General features: G+C 37.1%; 1 protein-coding gene across 1 annotated transcript in view; it reads right to left on the bottom strand.

Moving 5' to 3' along the window:
• Top1 (DNA topoisomerase I) overlaps nucleotides 1–17,936 on the bottom strand; it is a 97,960-nt gene that overhangs the window by 9,798 nt on the left and 70,226 nt on the right. Inside the window, exons 8-14 of the mRNA XM_048810938.1 lie at nucleotides 16,614–16,729; nucleotides 11,835–11,956; nucleotides 11,026–11,148; nucleotides 8,767–8,954; nucleotides 8,366–8,510; nucleotides 1,466–1,609; nucleotides 557–742 (exon numbers count right to left, since the gene is read on the bottom strand). Of these exons, the coding sequence (XP_048666895.1) occupies nucleotides 557–742; nucleotides 1,466–1,609; nucleotides 8,366–8,510; nucleotides 8,767–8,954; nucleotides 11,026–11,148; nucleotides 11,835–11,956; nucleotides 16,614–16,729 (1,024 nt within the window). The remainder of the gene's footprint in view (nucleotides 1–556; nucleotides 743–1,465; nucleotides 1,610–8,365; nucleotides 8,511–8,766; nucleotides 8,955–11,025; nucleotides 11,149–11,834; nucleotides 11,957–16,613; nucleotides 16,730–17,936) is intronic.

Consider the following 17,936-nt stretch of genomic DNA (forward strand, 5'->3'; position numbering starts at 1 on the left):
TAAAAAATCAACTCTCTACTCAGCCACACACCAAATGAGTAAAAGAGGCAAGGTGACAAATGCACAACACGACTAAGGCATTTTGTGATGTGGTTAAATCATTAAAACATTAAAACAGCATGACTGGGTTCAATCTTTTTTTTTTTTTTTAAAGAGAGAGAATTTTAATATTTATTTTTTAGTTTTCGGCGGACACAACATCTTTCTTTGTATGTGGTGCTGAGGATCGAACCCGGGCCGCACGCATGCCAGGCGAGCACGCTACCACTTGAGCCACATCCCCAGCCCTGGGTTCAATCTTACATTGAGTTTATTTTGAAGACCAACTCTACAGATGTTGAATACTGCTTTAAAAGATGGCCTCTTACACCCAGGAAGGTGGCACAAGTTGCGGGACAGGAAGTGTACAGCACAACAAGTAATACCTGTCCCCTATCTTCAGGTCATTTTTGCTATTGCCCAGCAAAGTGCAGAGCACACGAAAAGCCCTCAATAAATGCTTAGTGAATGAACAAATGAAAAAACATGGCAGGAAAAACATGCCACATTAACTTACTCGTCTCTCAACTGGGACCTTGTTATAGTATCTGATTGAGTCCTTCCCAGGGAAGTCAAACTCTACCACATGTTCCTGACCATCCAATTCTGGGTGAAGATTGATGTGCTCCACACGAAGTGAACAGCAACCCACAGTGTCTGCTGTTTCTCCTTCCTCCTTCTCATTGCCTGCTCTCAGAGCAAGCTGCCCAGGGAAGACAGATAAGAAAAAGATTTGCATGAACGAAAATATGTGAACCTTATAGCATCTCTAGGAAACTCAAAAGAGCAGCCTCTCAATTCTCCTTGGGGACAGAGCATCAGTCTGCATAGTCTGAAAACTATGGATTCTACAGATGATTTTTCTATGAAAGCTACAGGGACACTAAACATATAAAGATCCAAGTTTCTCTTTTCCATCATTGAAAAGAGAGACGAAAGAAAGAATTTTTAAAAAAGGCAACAAAATGAGGATAATATTTCGACTCTGGGCAATCAAACCCCAAAAACTAGTGTCTTAATTTTGCAACAATTCAGAATTGTGCTGAAATATAGGCAGTGAAAAATAGAATTCTTTTTCTAAAGTTTTAAGTTATACCAGTTTGTGCAACTTTTGATTCAGTTACAGAAAAAAACAAATATATATGTGTTGGTTGTGATCTAAACTTTTCTATTTTGGGTCATGATTGAAAAGAGTTTAAAACATCACAGTATTTCCAACATGTTCAGATTCATGCGAATCCTGTTATGCAGACCATACTCAGACTGTGGATGCCTCTTGCTCCAACACTGCCTTCCTTACTGGGCCAGGCTTGATGCAAGCAAGATGGTGATTGTCAGGGTGTCACGGCTACCAACCCCCACTCCCTAGGACTTGGCACAGATCTTGGCAGAGCAATGGCTAATGTTGACTGAAAGCTTTTCCTACCTTGTCAATAAAGTATAGTGCTACAGCTCTCTGCCGGACTTTCATCTCTTTGGACTTCCAATCTTCCCGATACTGGTTTCGGATTTTGTCCACACACTTCTTCAGCCGCCGAGCAGTCTCATATTTCTGCCAGTCTTTCTCACCCTGCAAAGACCAACCAACCCCAAATGGTTTGTTTAGCAACTGGGGAATAAGACAGACTTATATTCAAGTTCAGAAATCTGAACCAAAGAGAAGGACCTTGAGATTAAGCAAGGTTGAAAAACACAGAACTGAAAAGAAAGTAAGTCTGGGGCATTTAACCTGGTAAAGAACACATGCTTGCCCCATTTTCCCTGTCAATCATAACTGGCTCCTGTGTGACTGCTGTGTATGTCCCCTTTCTGTCAGAGAGTATAAACATTCCCATTTCCTCATCAGCATCACAGTTTTGCTACTGAATGTGACCCAATAGCAGTTTTCTGTTACCACTGAATTCCATTAAATTTAAGACAACCATTCACAGTTTGATGGGGCTGTCAAAGAGGCAGAATCAAAGACTACAACATGTGATTACCAAGGTACAAAATTACTTCCAGGAACAGCTATAATCATTCACCATTTTCTAACTTTTGCATTTAAAATATTTAAAAGTATTCCATGATTAGACTGAAAGAACAATGTTTCTGGAAGTTGTTTTTTCTTGGGGGGGGCATTAAAATTTTTGTGTAATGTTTAAAAATTGATTCTAAAGCCAAAGAAGGGCCATTAAAATATGTAAAAAGACAAACTAGACAACAGAGAAGAGCAATTTCTGCTGCCATGATGAATACACACAGATTCATAACCAAGGATAAATACTGTTGAGTGAGAAGGATAAAGAAGGGGAAAAAAATCCCAAAGAAGCAGGGAGTATTACAAGGCACAAAACTGACTACATGACATGAAGACAGGAAAGGAAGGAACTTAAGAACCTAATAATTCTGCTCTTAATTCTCCAATTTGACCAACAAAGTAAAGAGGTAGTGACTTCTACCCACTATGACTGTTTCCACCTATGCCATGAACCCACAGTACTTGAGAACCAAGAACTGTGGTCAAGGTAACCAACCTCTGTACATGCAGGGGCATGGGGTACAGAGCAAGAAATGCCCACTACTTTTAGATCCTAGCAAATGTTCAGAAATTAAAGCTTTTGTAGGCAGGCTAAGGAGTCATTAGCCTTCTCCCATGATCATGTATGCATACTATTTATAGGGACATATTTGGCTAAACAGAGAGGTTCAGTTGTGGATGGGTGATTTAGTAGCTGGTGAGGCAGAAGAAATATCTAAGTCTTATTTCCTGGGGAGTGGGAAATTTCTTGCAGAATTTTCTAAGTACATTTTGATATTTAAAAGGGTGAATAAGAAGAAGTTTGTCATAAGCTGTCTTCATGTACACGTCAGTGACGAATCTCTCTGAGAATTATTCTTACACACTCACACAGGAAAAAAGGGACCTGAAAGGCTCTTTCCAATCACTCCAGTGCACACGGGGCCTATGGGCTTGAGTACACTTGGGTTACATTTGCTCCATTCCTTAGTCATCCCATTGAGATTAAGGTAGGAGTGAGAGAAAAAGGGTTTAGAAAAACCCAAACAGTATGTCATTCATACAAGATACCACTAGGAAAAAAATATATACCACTAGACAAACTCTCCTGGAATAAGGATCCAAGATTCTCTCAAAATAAGGACACTGGGATGGGGGTGGGAGCAGAAGCCACCCTGTCTCGATTTAGCATGAGAGGTACAGCCTCTAAGAAATATGCTTATCCCTGTTGCCTTCAGTTTACACTGTTTCTAGTAACAAGACTGAAAAAAGCCTAAGTGTCTCTTTTTTATCTACTAAAACACCATATCATAAATAAAATGGATAAATTAAAAGTGTTAATGTTAAAGACAATAAAATCTCAAAACCAAAGCTGAGTAGACAAGCTATAGAGTGATCCTAATAACACACCTAAGTTAAAACTTGTAAAATACTACATATTGTTTGAACACATAAATATACCGTAAAAATATCCCCCAAACAACAACAACAACAAGCCACCTGAGAATAAAAACATGAGTCTCACACAGCAAAAAAAGGTGGGGAATGGTACAAGGGGCTTCAGCTATGCTTATCAGAATGTTTTATGCAATGACATAATCAAAAGTAAGACATAATGTTAAGAGTTGATAAAGCTAAATTGGGTGTGGTGCATACACCAGTAAGACTGGAAATTCTGGAGGCTGGGGTGAGGGTTGTGAGTTAAAGGGCAGCCTGGGAAACTTACCAGGACCTTGCCTCAAAATAAATAAGAAAATAAATAATTAAGTAAGAAAATGGATAGATAGAATAAAAGGGGCTGCAGATTCAGCTCAGTGGTGAGAGGGCCTCTAGGTTTAATCCCTGGTATTGCAAAATATATATAAATAAATAAAAAGGATTGGATTAAGCTAGATGATGCCAGGCATACAAAGCATTTACATATTATTCCTTATTCTTGTATATTTGAAATGTTTCATTAAAGGTCAAACCCCTAATATGCTTGTATAGTTCTGTGCTTGCACTGCTTCTCTGGGTGGCAATGCAAAGTTAAAAAGCATTCAAACTCCAACCTCTGCAGACTACTGTTCTCCTGGGTGGAAGACAGATTAAGAGAGGACTGAGAGCAAGTTCAAGAAGTTGACTCCCCACTGACACTACTCTTCCAGGCCTATCATGATTCTTCTTGGAATCCCATCCCCAGTTGATCAGAGTCAGGCATTCTATTTTGGGTACAAGGTATCTATGCAGGGCCTACCTTTGGGTGAATTCAAGGTTCACTACCATAATCATAACTGAGAAACTTGAGTAAATGCTTACTGTGTAAAGCAGTTATCTGGATGATGTCTGCAATAAAACTGGTTGGCTTTCTGCTTTTTCTTGGGGGTGTGTGTGCACACGTGCATGCACCAGGGATTGAATTTGGGCACTCAACCACAGAGCCATATCCCCAACCCTATTTTGTATTTTATTCAGAGACAGGTTTTGCTGAGTTGCTTAATGCCTTGCTTTTGCTGAGGTTGGCTTTGAACTCATAATCCCTCCAAGCTGCTGGGATTATAGGCGTCTGCTACCACACACGGCAGCTTTCTGTTTTTGAGGTACTCCACCTGGCCCATCTAAGGATCTCTATCTTCAGAAAGGCTGTTATAATCAACTCTTGTTTATTATTGTACAAGTATACATCATTCACATATTTGGAATCTGTTCATTGGCTCTCCATCCCCATTTTTGCCATTATCTGTCTAGTCATTACAATTTCTTAACATAGAATACAATAGTCTCCTATTAGAATCCCAGCTGTTTGGGTCCAATCTAGTCCCCACAAAGCAGCAATCAGTCAGAATTATCAGTTAGTTTTCAGAAATCAAGTCTGGTATTATTATTATTGTTTCTGGACTTTCAAAAACCCAGGTCAGTAGCATACTTTTGGACTAAGATAATAACAAAAAAGAAATTTAAAAGAGAATTAGAGACAGAGAACCTGCTTCCCTCTATAGCTTACTCTCATGCCCCCCCCCCTTTGTGTGTGTGTGTGTGTGTGTGTATGTGTACTGGGGATTGAACTCAAGGGTGCTTAACCATAGACCCCCATCCCCACCCACACCTTTTTTAAATCTTTTGAGATGGGGTCTCACTTAGTTGCCAAGGCTGGCTTTGTACTTGCGATCCTCCTGCCTCAGCTCTCCAGAGCTGCTGGGATTACAGGTGTGCACCCACCACTGCACTCAGCCTCAGGCTCTTTTTTATTCCTTCATGCATACCAAGACTTCTTTCTGTCCTCAAAACCACCAAGCTCTTTCTCCCCTCAAGGATTTCAAAAGGATATTTTCTCTGGCCAAATACCCATTCCTATATTTGCTTCAGGGATAAAATCCAACTCATCCCACCCATAAATCTAACCTTAAATGTTAACTCCTTGGAAAAGTCTTCCCTGAATCCCAGAGGCCAGATGAGGTCCCTGGTACACTCTCTACTGATACCCTGGTTCTTCTGTTTTGCAGCATTTCTAACAATTTATATTTGGTGTGATTATATGCCCATGCCTCTAAAATCTTGCTTAAGCTAGGCTACCTATAGTCAAGATACTCCTCCAATTCAATTAGTTCTCCAATGGTCCTTCACAAAGAGGAAAAAAATGGTCTTCTCTTCAACATGTCATTTAAAGGTGGCTATAATGTGGCAGTAGGATGTCACAGGAAAGTCTAAGGAGACTGAAGATCTAAATTAGAATCTAAGAGAAATGAAGTTAGGATTAGCAGTAATCAAATCATGGATAAGTTTTTTGGCTCCCACAGGCTAAATTTACTCCTGTATAAAAGGGAGGCATAAGTATGTGTCTGTTATAGATGTTAAGAGACTCAAATCAAGCATAAATCCTTTTTAACAACACAATATCCATTATTTTGATTATTTTAATATTGTGGTAAATAAGAGAATTCAACACTAAAATGTTGTGTGATCATCATTACTTGATAATTATTATTAACTTTTAAAATATTTTTTGTAGTTGTACAATAACTTTATTTATTTATTTATTTACTTATTTATTTATTTTTATGTGGTGCTAAGGATCAAACCCAGGACCTTGCATGTACGAGGCAAGCGCTCTACTGCTGAGCCATAACCCCAGCCCCTTGATAATTATTTTTGTTATTCCTATTCGCACCCTCTATTCCTCAACATGTTCTGTCTCTCTCTGTTCATAACCACACAATTATTTCTATTTGAAGCTCTTTTAAGACTTAGTTTTAGCCTAATTTCCTTTATAAAATTGTTCTTGATCTCTAATGCTGGTAATAACTGCTTTCTGTTTATCTCAAACATTTAATTTTTATCTTTCTTCTATCACAGTTGAATTTTTACCAGAACAGCCCATCGGTGGCCTACAAATTCTTTGAGGGCTAAAAGCATTGTTTATCTACTTTTGTAGCCCTAGAGCTTTGTGTTATTTAAGAAATAATGTTTCTTTAAATGACTTGCTTAGGAGTTCTTTTTCTGATTCTTTATTTATTCTAGTTAAAGTAATTTTTCAATTGATAGGGGCAAAATATGTAGATGAGTATTTTTCATTAGAAACACAAGGCAATAAGCAAGAAAATGTAGTGTAAATGACAATCTACTTAGCCTTTTAATGTGGCTTTCACACCTTAAAAAGATGTTAAATCCCTACAAACCAAGACTAAGGTTTTTAGTCTCAGTCTTCTAAATGTAAAAGTCACAGTCTATAGAGAAGTAATTCCCTGAGTGTTTTTTAGGTTGCTGTTCACATTTTCATGTATGTCAGCAAAGCCAGGTATATAGCCAATGGCTAACAAGACAGTTTCTTCTTTCAGAAACTCTATCAATAAAAACCAAAACACATTGTTTATGATGTGCTTTTACAGACATCATCCCATCTGGTTTTGGTGGAATTTACCCAGGTGAGAACTTAGGAAGCTAGAAAAGGTATGTAAGACTAGATTAGATTTTAGTCTTTCCAGATTCAGAGAATTCACATTCTTTTTCTCAAGAGTCAAGAAAGCAGAATAGAGGAAGAGAGCTATGGAAATCAATATATGTTTATTACTCCTTATATCGCATTCTGTCTACCAGACAGTAGCAGGGATGATGGCAGGGACTGTATCTGTCCTGTTTAGTCAATGTAATTCCTTGTGCTATGCATATGCTGTGCCTGGCACATACTGGGATTTTAGTAAATATTTGTACATTCATAAACGAGTAAAATTACAATGTGACCAATTACAATGAGACACTTTAGGGAGGTTACCAGAGAATGCTAACCGTGAAAGTACTTGTCTTTTTTAGTGGGAAGGTTTATTGTTTATTAGTCTAGATGGAGAGAACATTCAACAAAGACAGATTATTAAGAAATACAAATGAGGGGTTGGGAGTGTGGCTCAGTGGTAGAGCGCCTACCTTACAAATGTGAGGCACTGAGTTTGATCCTTAGTACCACATAAAAAATAAAGAAAGAAATATAAATGAAAACTAAACTAAGATTTCATCTCACCTCAATCAGAATGGCAAATATCAAGAATAAAAGTAATAATAAATGTGGGGGAAGCTGTAGGCAAAAAGGGTAAATTCACTTATACATCGTTGATGGGACTTGGTGGACTGCAAATTAGTGCAACAGTCTGTAAAGCAGTATGGAGACTCCTCAAAAAAACTAGGAATGGAACCACCATTTAACCCAGTTAGCCCACTACTTAGTATAATTCCAAAGGAGTAAAAAAAGAAAAAAGAAAAATCAAGATTCTACAGTGACACAGCCACACCAGTGACACAGCAGCACCAAGCACCATTCATAATAGCTAAGCTATGGAAACCAATCTAGATGCCCATCAACAGATAAATGGATAAAGAAAATAGTTAAATGGATAAAGAAATTGTTATATACATACACAATGGAATATTACTTAGCCATTAAGAATGAGTTTATGACATCTATCAGTAAATGAATGGATCTGGAAACTATCATACTAAGTAAAACAAGTAAATCCCAGAAAATCAAAATTCAAATGTTTTCTCTGAGATGTGGATGCTAATCCACAATAAGGGGATGTGGGTAGGAAACAGTAGTTCAGTGGATTAGACAAAGGGCAATCATGGGAACGGAGAGGGATAGGAATAGGAAATACAGTAGAATGAATCTAACATAACTTTCCTATATACATATATGAATACACCACAGTGAAGCTCACCATCATGTACATCCACAAGACTGGGATCCTAATTAGAATAAGATGCTTGTAAATCAGAATGGATTCTATCATGCATAACTAAAAAAAAAAAAAATTAAAAAGATTATTAACCCCACTAATGGGATCAGTCCTTAGTCCTTACCTTGATTCGGGAACTGGGATTTAACATGATGTATTTAATGGAACCTTGGATGTTCTGTGTCCAAGAGACCAACCAAGTAACTTTATTATCATGCCGGACCTCTTTCCACTTATGTCCCGGAGGAGGAGAAGGAACCTTGGCATCTCTATGAAAATAAGAAAGCAGAGAAATGAGAAGAAAGAAACAATTTCACCTTACGTATCTGCTTACGTATTACTTCCAAATTTTCTCCTTGTAATTCAACCTAAAAAACACTCGGGAGATCTACCCACAGAAATATACCATGTTGCTCTTACTCCTTCCTAAACAGTCCTCACTAACATGGAGAACAGTCCTAACTATTAGCAATAAAGGAAGCCCTTCACCTCATTTCTGACCTAAAAAATAACTGTCGTACTTACTTGCTACAGTTGATGATTATATCCTCAGGCATGATCCTTCTTTTCAGCATGCCCGTCTTTGGATGGTTGCCACGGCCAAGGAAAAGCCCGGGAGGCTCTATCTTGAAGTTGGCAATCCTCTCTCTATGGTTATCCATAATACAAAAGCCATATTCTTTCAGCAATTTTTCATTTTCCTCTTTGATTTTCTGGAATACAGCAAAGTAATCAAAATGGATTCAAACTGCTGTTCTCTGCTCACCAATTTTTTTTTAATCTCTTGTGGAAGAAAAGGTCAAAAATCACTAAGAAATAAATTAAAGTATAAGAAAACATCTGGTAGATTTTCCAGAGACAATAAAATCTTCCCCCTAAAAATCTACCTAGAACAACTAACCTCAACTACAGATTCAAAACTGACTTCTCAGCACTGGGGATATAGCTCACTGGTGGGGAGTCTGGCTAAAGGGCATGCTCAAGGCCCTGTGTGTGATCCCTAGTCCTGGTACAGGGCGGGGGTGAGGCAAGAAGAGCCTGACTACACACACAAAAAAATCTGATTCCTTTTTTTTTTTTTTTTTGGTACTGGGGATTGAACTCAGGAGCACTTGCTCACTGAGCTACATCCCCAGCCCTATTTTGTATTTTATTTTAGAGACAAGGTCTCACTCAGTTACTTAGCGCCTTGCTTTTGCTGAGGCTGGCTTTGAACTGGAAATCCTCTTGCCTCAGCCTCCTGGCCACAGGGATTACAGAAAGGCATGTGCTACCTTGCTGGGCTAATTCCTCTATTTTAAACAATATGTGTTTATAAGTATTATCTGGGTGTTTTAAAATATCACTTTAAAAAGTGCTTCACAAAAGCCAAAGCCATTTGGTTAAAAAGTATTTCATAAGGGTTTTTAAAGCCTAGACAAACTTGTTTCATGGATTATTTCTTAGGTTTATGGGTATATATACTTTGTGATACTTGCTCCTCCTCTTGTGGGGGGAGGGGGAGTTCCAACCTCCTTATCTTCTGTCAACTGTTCACCATCTTATATTGATAACCAAGTTCTGCTGCTTTGTGGGTAGAAACAAAATTTGTTGGTTGTGTGCTTGGCAGGGGCTAAGAAGGTCATGTTAATAAAAGCTTTCTATATTTGAATCACCATTTCAAGAACAAAGCTCCAAAGTGGTCTTAAAAAACAAAAACAAAAACAAAAAAAAAAACCTGAAGTAAATAATACACTAAATTTCACTAATTTGGAATATTAGTTAAAAGATTAACCTAAGAGTAAAAACATCTGATGCAATTATCATTCTTAAAGTGACTCAGTAATTTTCAAACTTCAGACCTAAAATAAATAAATGTTAAATTCAATGAATATATAGAGCTGGGCGCAGTGGTGCACACCTACAATCCCAGCAGCTCCGGGAGGCCGAGACAGGAGAATTTCGAGTTCAAAGCCAGCCTCAGTAAAAATTAGGTGTGAGACCCTGTCTCTAAATAAAATACAAAACAGGGTTGGGGATGTGGCTCAGTGGTTGAGTGTCTCTGAGCTCAATCCTCGGTACCACCCCCCAAATGATTATGTAAGCATGACAGGTCCTTTAAAAAAGTGAAACTACAGGGCCTTGAAGTATAAAGAATCCTTTAACATCCTTAACTTAATAAAAATCTAGCCTGAATTCTTCTAGATTATGTGTTACAACTTTTTCTAGATAAAATATTTTAGGTTCCAGGTGGGAATAAAGGGAATAAAGGGAAGGGTCTCTGTTGCAACTACTGATCTCTGCTACTACTGAATAAAAGCAACACAGAATATATAAATAAGTAGATGTGTCTGTTCAATTAAACTTTTTTACACAAACAGGCAGCATGTACAAAAAAAATATGTGCTAAATACTAGAAAGACCCTTCAGCAATGAGGATGGCCAAGACTAAAAGTGGATAAGTGTGACTAGATTTCAAAGTAAAACAAATCAAAGAATAGGGAGGTACATGGTTGATTCTTAAATCCTTAATATCTAGTACCACTGTGGGACAGGTTTTCAATGGAACAACATCAGGGATCTTATATTGAGCTAATGAATATAATTCTTATTCATTCACAATTTCCCCTCTAAATAAAACCCTTAGGAAAATTTACTTTATTAGGTTCAGAATCCTAAAAATCTTTAGCATAGAACAGTGAGATAATACTGATGTCAATGATGTGTCCCAAAGAACTAAGAAGAAATTAAATGAATTAATCACTATTCCAAAATTCTCTAGAGGTTTAATAAATTCTGTAGTACCAATTTTTCTTCTTTGCTCATCTGTTTCCGAGCTTCTGACTGAGCTTTGAAATACTGGTTCATATGGGTAAAATCACATTTGCTTAGACTGGTGATTGTATTTTTCTCTTCATTAGTCATTTCCTAGTTAAAAGAAAAGGGGGAGAGATAAAGATTACTCTTATGTGGTTTCTTGGGCTCTTGGCAAATTGCCACAAATCTCAGGTAGATGAATAAAACTTTGAGAGACATGGATATGAGCAATTACTTTAGTGATGAGAGAAACAGTTCCATACTCATTGTCTCTCAGCAACATTATCCCTGCTCTACTCACTCATTAAATCTGATATTCAGAGCTAGTTCAGGAGACAAACTTTAGTTCTTTAGTCACAAATTGAGAATAATAGAGTTTTAAAAACCACCTCAATAGATACATGTGGTTTTAAGAGCAGAAAGTAGGTTAAACAAAATGAACAAGAATCAAGACAAATGGGATGTCAGATAAACATCTCTGCAATAGCAGAGGGAAGTCCTAGAGAGTCAAATTTTCCTTTGTTTAACTGGATTGAGGTTTTCTGTTTGTCTTAATCTGATTAAACACCCTCCTGCAGTTATATGAGAGCTGAGAGAAAAAAAAATAAGATTTCTTGGATAGAAATTACCCATAATATATTAAGTAAACAGACAAAAAATATACAATTTGTAATACAACAAGATTCATAAAACTCAGATTTTATATCAGGGAATTTTCTGTAAAATCATAATTTATACTTAGTATTTGACCAACATTTTTGAAAGCCACTAAGGATCTAATACATGGACTATAGTACCTTTCTCCAGTCTTTAAAGAAATTTTTTCTAAATATTTCCTTAGTAGTATATTCATGGTCGAGCATTTTTGCAAAGAACGTAGCTACTTCTTCTGCTTTGGGGCTCAGCTTCATGACTTTACCTAGAAGAAAAAGTGGTTCCAAGAAGTAAGGTATAATATTTATATTCTAAATGTAAATACTGAGTACCGGAGACTTTAATAACCAATTTACCATCTTATTGAATGGTAAAAAGGTCTGGTGACAGTTACAACAAAACAAAGACAATATACTGATTTACATCTACTTGTTTAAATTCTCCTCCTCTTTTGGAGATATTTACCTGGCTTATTTTTGGAGACTATGCCAGTTAACTGTTCCCAGGTGCCTGCTCAGGACAAGGATGACTTGGGGAAGGCCCAGTCACTCTTCCTTTTCCTTTCAGCAAGCAGGGTCCTTTACACCTCTTCAATGGTTTTTAAAAATCAAATCCTCAGAGGGAGTCCTGCCACTGCTAAGCTAAGCAGCCTCTGTTCAAGAAGGGGAGGAAGGGATAGGGAAGGGAGCAGAAGAAAGGAATTGCAGGGAAAACAAATAGGCATCTTTCTTCTTCAAAGTTAAGTGGGTGGAATATGAATTTTTTAAAATTATATATATATATAGCTAGCTAGCGCAGGCAAGCCCAGATTTCCCATAAAGCTTAAATAAGACCTCAGAGAACATTGCTACTAGAAGTATGTGTTAAAAAGACCAAAAAAGCATTAATATCATGAGGGAATTTTGTCAGAAATATAGAATACTGGGCCCTAACCCTAGACCTACTGAATCAGAAACTGTATTTGAATGAGAATCATATTCACGAGGGTTTGCAATGCACTGCACTGGAATACAGGTACTATGAGGCTGCCTTTTACAAAAACAGTATTCATCCATAGCACAAGGGATGGCTAGGGTTCCTCATAGCATGCAGTGTTTATGTAAAAGCTGCTCTTAAAAAGCCCTGCTTGGGTAAAAAAGGGAGCTCATAACCCACTTGAATCAAAGTGTGAAATATGATATATCAAGAATTATGTAATGTTTTGAACAGCCAACAATAAAAAATAAAAAAATAAAAAGCCCTGCTTACTGGTAAAGCAAATGTGGGTAGAGCCTAGTGGTTTTGCATATCTTAATTAGATAAAAAGCAATAAAAGAAAAGCACTTTGGAGTTAAATCTACTTTTCAAAGAGTACTTTGAACAGAACAATTTCCATTTTTTCCTTGTACATCCAACTTTATGAACCAATACATGCCCTAATAATAGCATCTGACTAATATTAACAATTCAATTAAAGGAGTTCACATTTAATATAGAAACCTAAAATTTAACCAGAAATCCATTTGCTGTAAACTCAGAAGACATCTCATCCCCTGACTGTAGGAATATGGGGAACTGTATCACAAAATTCAAACTCATAGTAGACAGAAAGAACCTATTTGGCTATCATTTAAAAGACCAACAGGTGGCGCAGCTTTCCCTTCTCAATCCCCTCAAGTTTCTGTTTTGGAAGGAAGACTTGGAGAGGATAAACTAGATCTAGAGACTGCCAGCTCTTCACAGAACTCAGGCCTGAACCAGATGACAGTAGAATTGATATGCTTCCAATGTAAATGAAGATATTAAGCCACTAAGAATAAAATAAATGGTTAAGAAAAATGTGAATTGTTCTCTGGTATGCTTGGTATATACCATGTATTAATAGTATTTGGGGGGGAGGGGGAGAGAGAGAGAAAGACACTCAGGGCTATCTTACTGAATTCTGTCCCAACAGAGGAAGTAATTGTAACTTGTCTTGTTTAAAATAAGCTGTCAAAAGATTAAATATCAGCTCCCTGCTGCAGGGTAGTGGGAGGATGACTTGAAGATTCCTGGCAATGGTCATATTTTACAGAAAAGGGTCATCTCCAGTAAAAGGAAATTGCTGAGTCAGAGCTGAAAACTGAAGGTCCGGGCTGGGGATGTGGCTCAAGCGGTAGCGCGCTCGTCTGGCATGCCTGCTGCACGGGTTCGATCCTCAGCACCACATACAAACAAAGATGTTGTGTCCGCTAAAAAATAAATATTAAAATTCTCTCTCTCACTCTCTCTTTAAAAAAAAAAACAAAAAAAATTAAAAAACAAAACAAAACAAAACAAAAACTGAAGGTCCTTTGAAGAGGCAGGATTCACTACTTCACTCAGCCATTACCCCCACCTTCCCTGGCAGGTTCTAAAGGAATCTGAGAATTCTCTTCCCCAGAGAGTAGGCAGCATTGACATTATCAATTTGAGCTAAGGAATCAATACTCTTTGACTTACTACAGAGTGGGAGTTTTCACAATCAAAGGAAGAACTCCCAGAGGGAAATCTAACTGAGAAATGTTAAAACTCTAGAACTGAAGGACTAGGCAAGAATGGGGGAAAGGATGGGCTGGGGTTCCAGCTCAGTGGTAGAGTGATTGGGTAGCTGTGAGAGGCACTGGGTTCAATCCTCAGCACCATATAAAAAATAAAGGTAAAAAAAATTTTTTTTAAAGAATGAGGGAAAGGACCGTGGCAACAACTAATCTAGGCCTTGCCTTCCCATTTTGAAAAGTAAGAAAAATCCCAAGACTAGAAAATCTAGCTTTTCCCTTCAATCTCTTTGAACCTCAAAGTGAGGCTTTTGTGGTTGAGTTTTATTAATAATTTTTTATATCTTTCCCAGAATACCTGTACCTTATGATAGTCTTGGTATTTGAACACAGGAATATATCCTTTAAAAAAAAAGAAATTCTGTATAAGTACCAAACGCTAACTGATTGTGCCACTGGAGGTAAATGGATGGAGTTGGAGGATATCATACTAAGTGAAGTAAGCCAATCCCTCAAAACTTAAGACTGAATATTCTGGTAAGTGGATGCTGATCCGTAATGTGGGGAGTGTGTATGTGGGGGGGGAGAGCTTGCAGAGAATGGAGGAATTTGGGCAAAGGGGTGAGGGGAGAGGGCATGGGGGCAGGAATGATGATGGAATGAGATGAACATCGTTACCTTAGGTACATGTATGACTGCACATATGGTGCAACTCTACATCGTGTACAACCAGAGAAATAAAAAGTTGTGCTCCATTTGTGTACAATGAATCAAACTGCACTGTACAACTAATTAGAACAAATAAATTTTTTAAAAAAATTCTGGCTTACCACACTTGTCCTTTTTCTCACTTATAGACCCAGTCCTTCAGTATGACTTACAATTGAGCATCCATTATCCAAAATGCTTATAACTAGAGTATTTAGGATTTCAAGTGTTTTTCCCCCTTTTTATATGTTGTACTATTTGCATTAACATGATGAGAAATACTGAGAATGGGACCCAAGTCTAACACAAAATTCATTTATGTTTCATACATACAAAGCCTGAAGGCAAGTTTATGTAATTTTAAAAAATATTCTTTTTTTTTTTTTTAAAGAATTTTTTTTTTAAATATTTATTTTTTAGTATTTGGCAGACACAACATCTTTGTCTGTATGTGGTGCTGAGGATCGAACCCGGGCCGCATGCATGCCAGGCGAGCGCGCTACCGCTTGAGCCACATCCCCAGCCCCTAAAAATATTCTTAAGCATAAAACAAAGTTTCACTATCTGGTATGTCAGGTTGGTGCTCAAAAAATATTTTCAGATTTTGGAGCATCTAGATTTCAAATCTGGGATGTTCAACCTATACTACCTTAGACCCATAAGGATCTGTGGCACTGAAGCCACTGTTGGTAAGCAAAAAGATGTACCAGAGCTCTCAAAAGTTTTGTCACCAGTGCTTTTCAGCAGTCTTTTCAAAGTTTGGTCAGTAGACCACTTGGTTCAGAAGCACCCAATCCTACTCCACACCTATTCAATAGCTATTGCCCAGATCCATTCTGGTAAGTAACCTCAAACCCTTAAGCACATAAGCATTCTAGCTATTACTGCATAGAGCTCTTGGAATGAAGGAAATCAACTGAACATTATCATCTGTGTATTGCTGCACTGACAACAGAAGGCTATTTTCAAATCTGTCAACACAAGTATAGAAAAAATTGGTGATGGCTAAGACATAATTCTGAAGGTTCTAAGAGACCCACCCAGGCAGGTATTTCTTTAAAGCAACTTATCAGACTTGACTGCATATATACCAAAGGCATATTGTTATATTATGAAGATGAATAACAGATTCAAGTAGTCCTACCCAGAGGTTGACAGTAGAGTAATTAATCTTCCACCAAATACTAATACTATTTTTAGTGATAAGCAGCTTGTTGGCCTGCATTATTATCCCTAAAACAAAATATTACCATTAAAATTAGACTTTTCTAACTACTCCATTGCACTGAGTTGGTCCAAGGAAATCACATTCAGATAAAAACCTCTAGTGGATTGGGGTTGTAGCTCAGTGGTAGAGTGCTTGCCTAGCATGTATGAGACAATGGGTTCAATCCTTAGCACCACATAAAAATAAACCAATAAAATAAAGGTATGCTGTCCATATACAACTATCAAAAAACCTTAAAAACAAAAACCTTTAGCTTGAGGACCATGGACTGTGAGCCATGTAATTGGACCTTTTCTGGATTATGTTAACAGTTCCCTTTTCAGTAGCAAATGGGCCTTTAAAGTTAAGTAAACACCTGATGCCTCTTTCTTGAAACCATGTAATAACTAAAACAAAATAAACAGAAAGTACGATTCTTCCTCATTTTCTATCCCTAAATAGAAGCAGACACCTTTTCTTGGCCAAGAATCAGACAATTTGGAACAACTCACCATCATAGTAAAACTTGACACTCTCTGGAAGGGGCTCATATGGTGGAGCAAATACAGGACCTTTATGTTCTAAGAATTTCCACTTGATGCCTTCAGGATAGCGTTCTTCTTCCCACCTTTCAAAGACAAGGCACAACCTCATTTAGTGATCACCTTGGCTATAGAAATTACCAACTATTAAATGCCAAAATAATTATAGGCTTAATTGGCTGATACTCATTCAAGGCCTGGATCAAAATAATCAAGTTTCTTTCACACTTTGAAAGTCAGCAATCCCAAGGAAGATGAAATTCTCAGGTGAATGGAGGAAAATACATTTCAACAGTTCAGTTCAAAGATTCTGAACATTAAAGATTATCACTTAAGGAGCTCAGCAACAAATGGATGCTATGGAAATAGAAACAGCTGTTTTAACACAATGCTGTAACAGTATACCACAATGGCATATGTAACAGGGGTTATTATTTATGCTATTGGTATGTAGGAAAAGGATTTCTAAAAGTAGAGATGCTAAGTAAAGTATAGGTAGAAACAACCCTCTGGGAAAAGTACATACTGTAACAAAAAGACCAGGAAATAATAGTTCAGGTGGGACATGTTGAGTTTAAGGTACTTATAGGTTTACACAGATATAACTAGCAGACACGGACAAATGAATCTAAAACTCAGAAGAAACAACTTTTTGAAAACCTTTTTATTTAAAAAAGATCAAACATAAACAATAATTAATACAATAAACAACCACCTATACACAAACACTGCTAACATTTTGCTAAATTTCTTCTTTTGGTTGAGCCATTTCAAAGTTAATTGTAGACCTGATATTTTACCACTAAATATTTCAGCAAGTATCTTTATAAAAATGATATACTCACATAACTATAAAAATACTATTATATCATCAAAATAATTTTTCTATTATCATTCTAATATTCAGCCTGATTAATAACTTCCCAATGATATTCAAAATATATTTTTATAGAGTAGGTTTTAATAAGATCATATATTGCAGTTTGTAGATATTTCTACAAAGTCTCCTCTTGTTTGGAACAGACAAACCTTTCTTATCACCCTAACATTGAAGAAGAAAAAGAAAAAAAAAAAGAGTAAGCCAGATGATCTTATATACAGAATATTTTAAAACTTTACAGATTACTATTTCTACTTTAAAATGAAAGGACCTACAATTCTATCAAATAAGTCCTTCCAAGTCCAATATTTTACTTCAAGTTTTTTCTTTTTCTTTGTAGTGCTGGGAATTGAACCCAGGGCTCTGAGTAAGTGCTCTACCACTGAGCAGTATCCCAAGTTCAATATATGAAA

The sequence above is a fragment of the Marmota marmota genome, unplaced genomic scaffold (genome assembly GCF_001458135.2).
Source record: "Marmota marmota marmota unplaced genomic scaffold, marMar, whole genome shotgun sequence".
Classification (NCBI taxonomy): domain Eukaryota; kingdom Metazoa; phylum Chordata; class Mammalia; order Rodentia; family Sciuridae; genus Marmota; species Marmota marmota.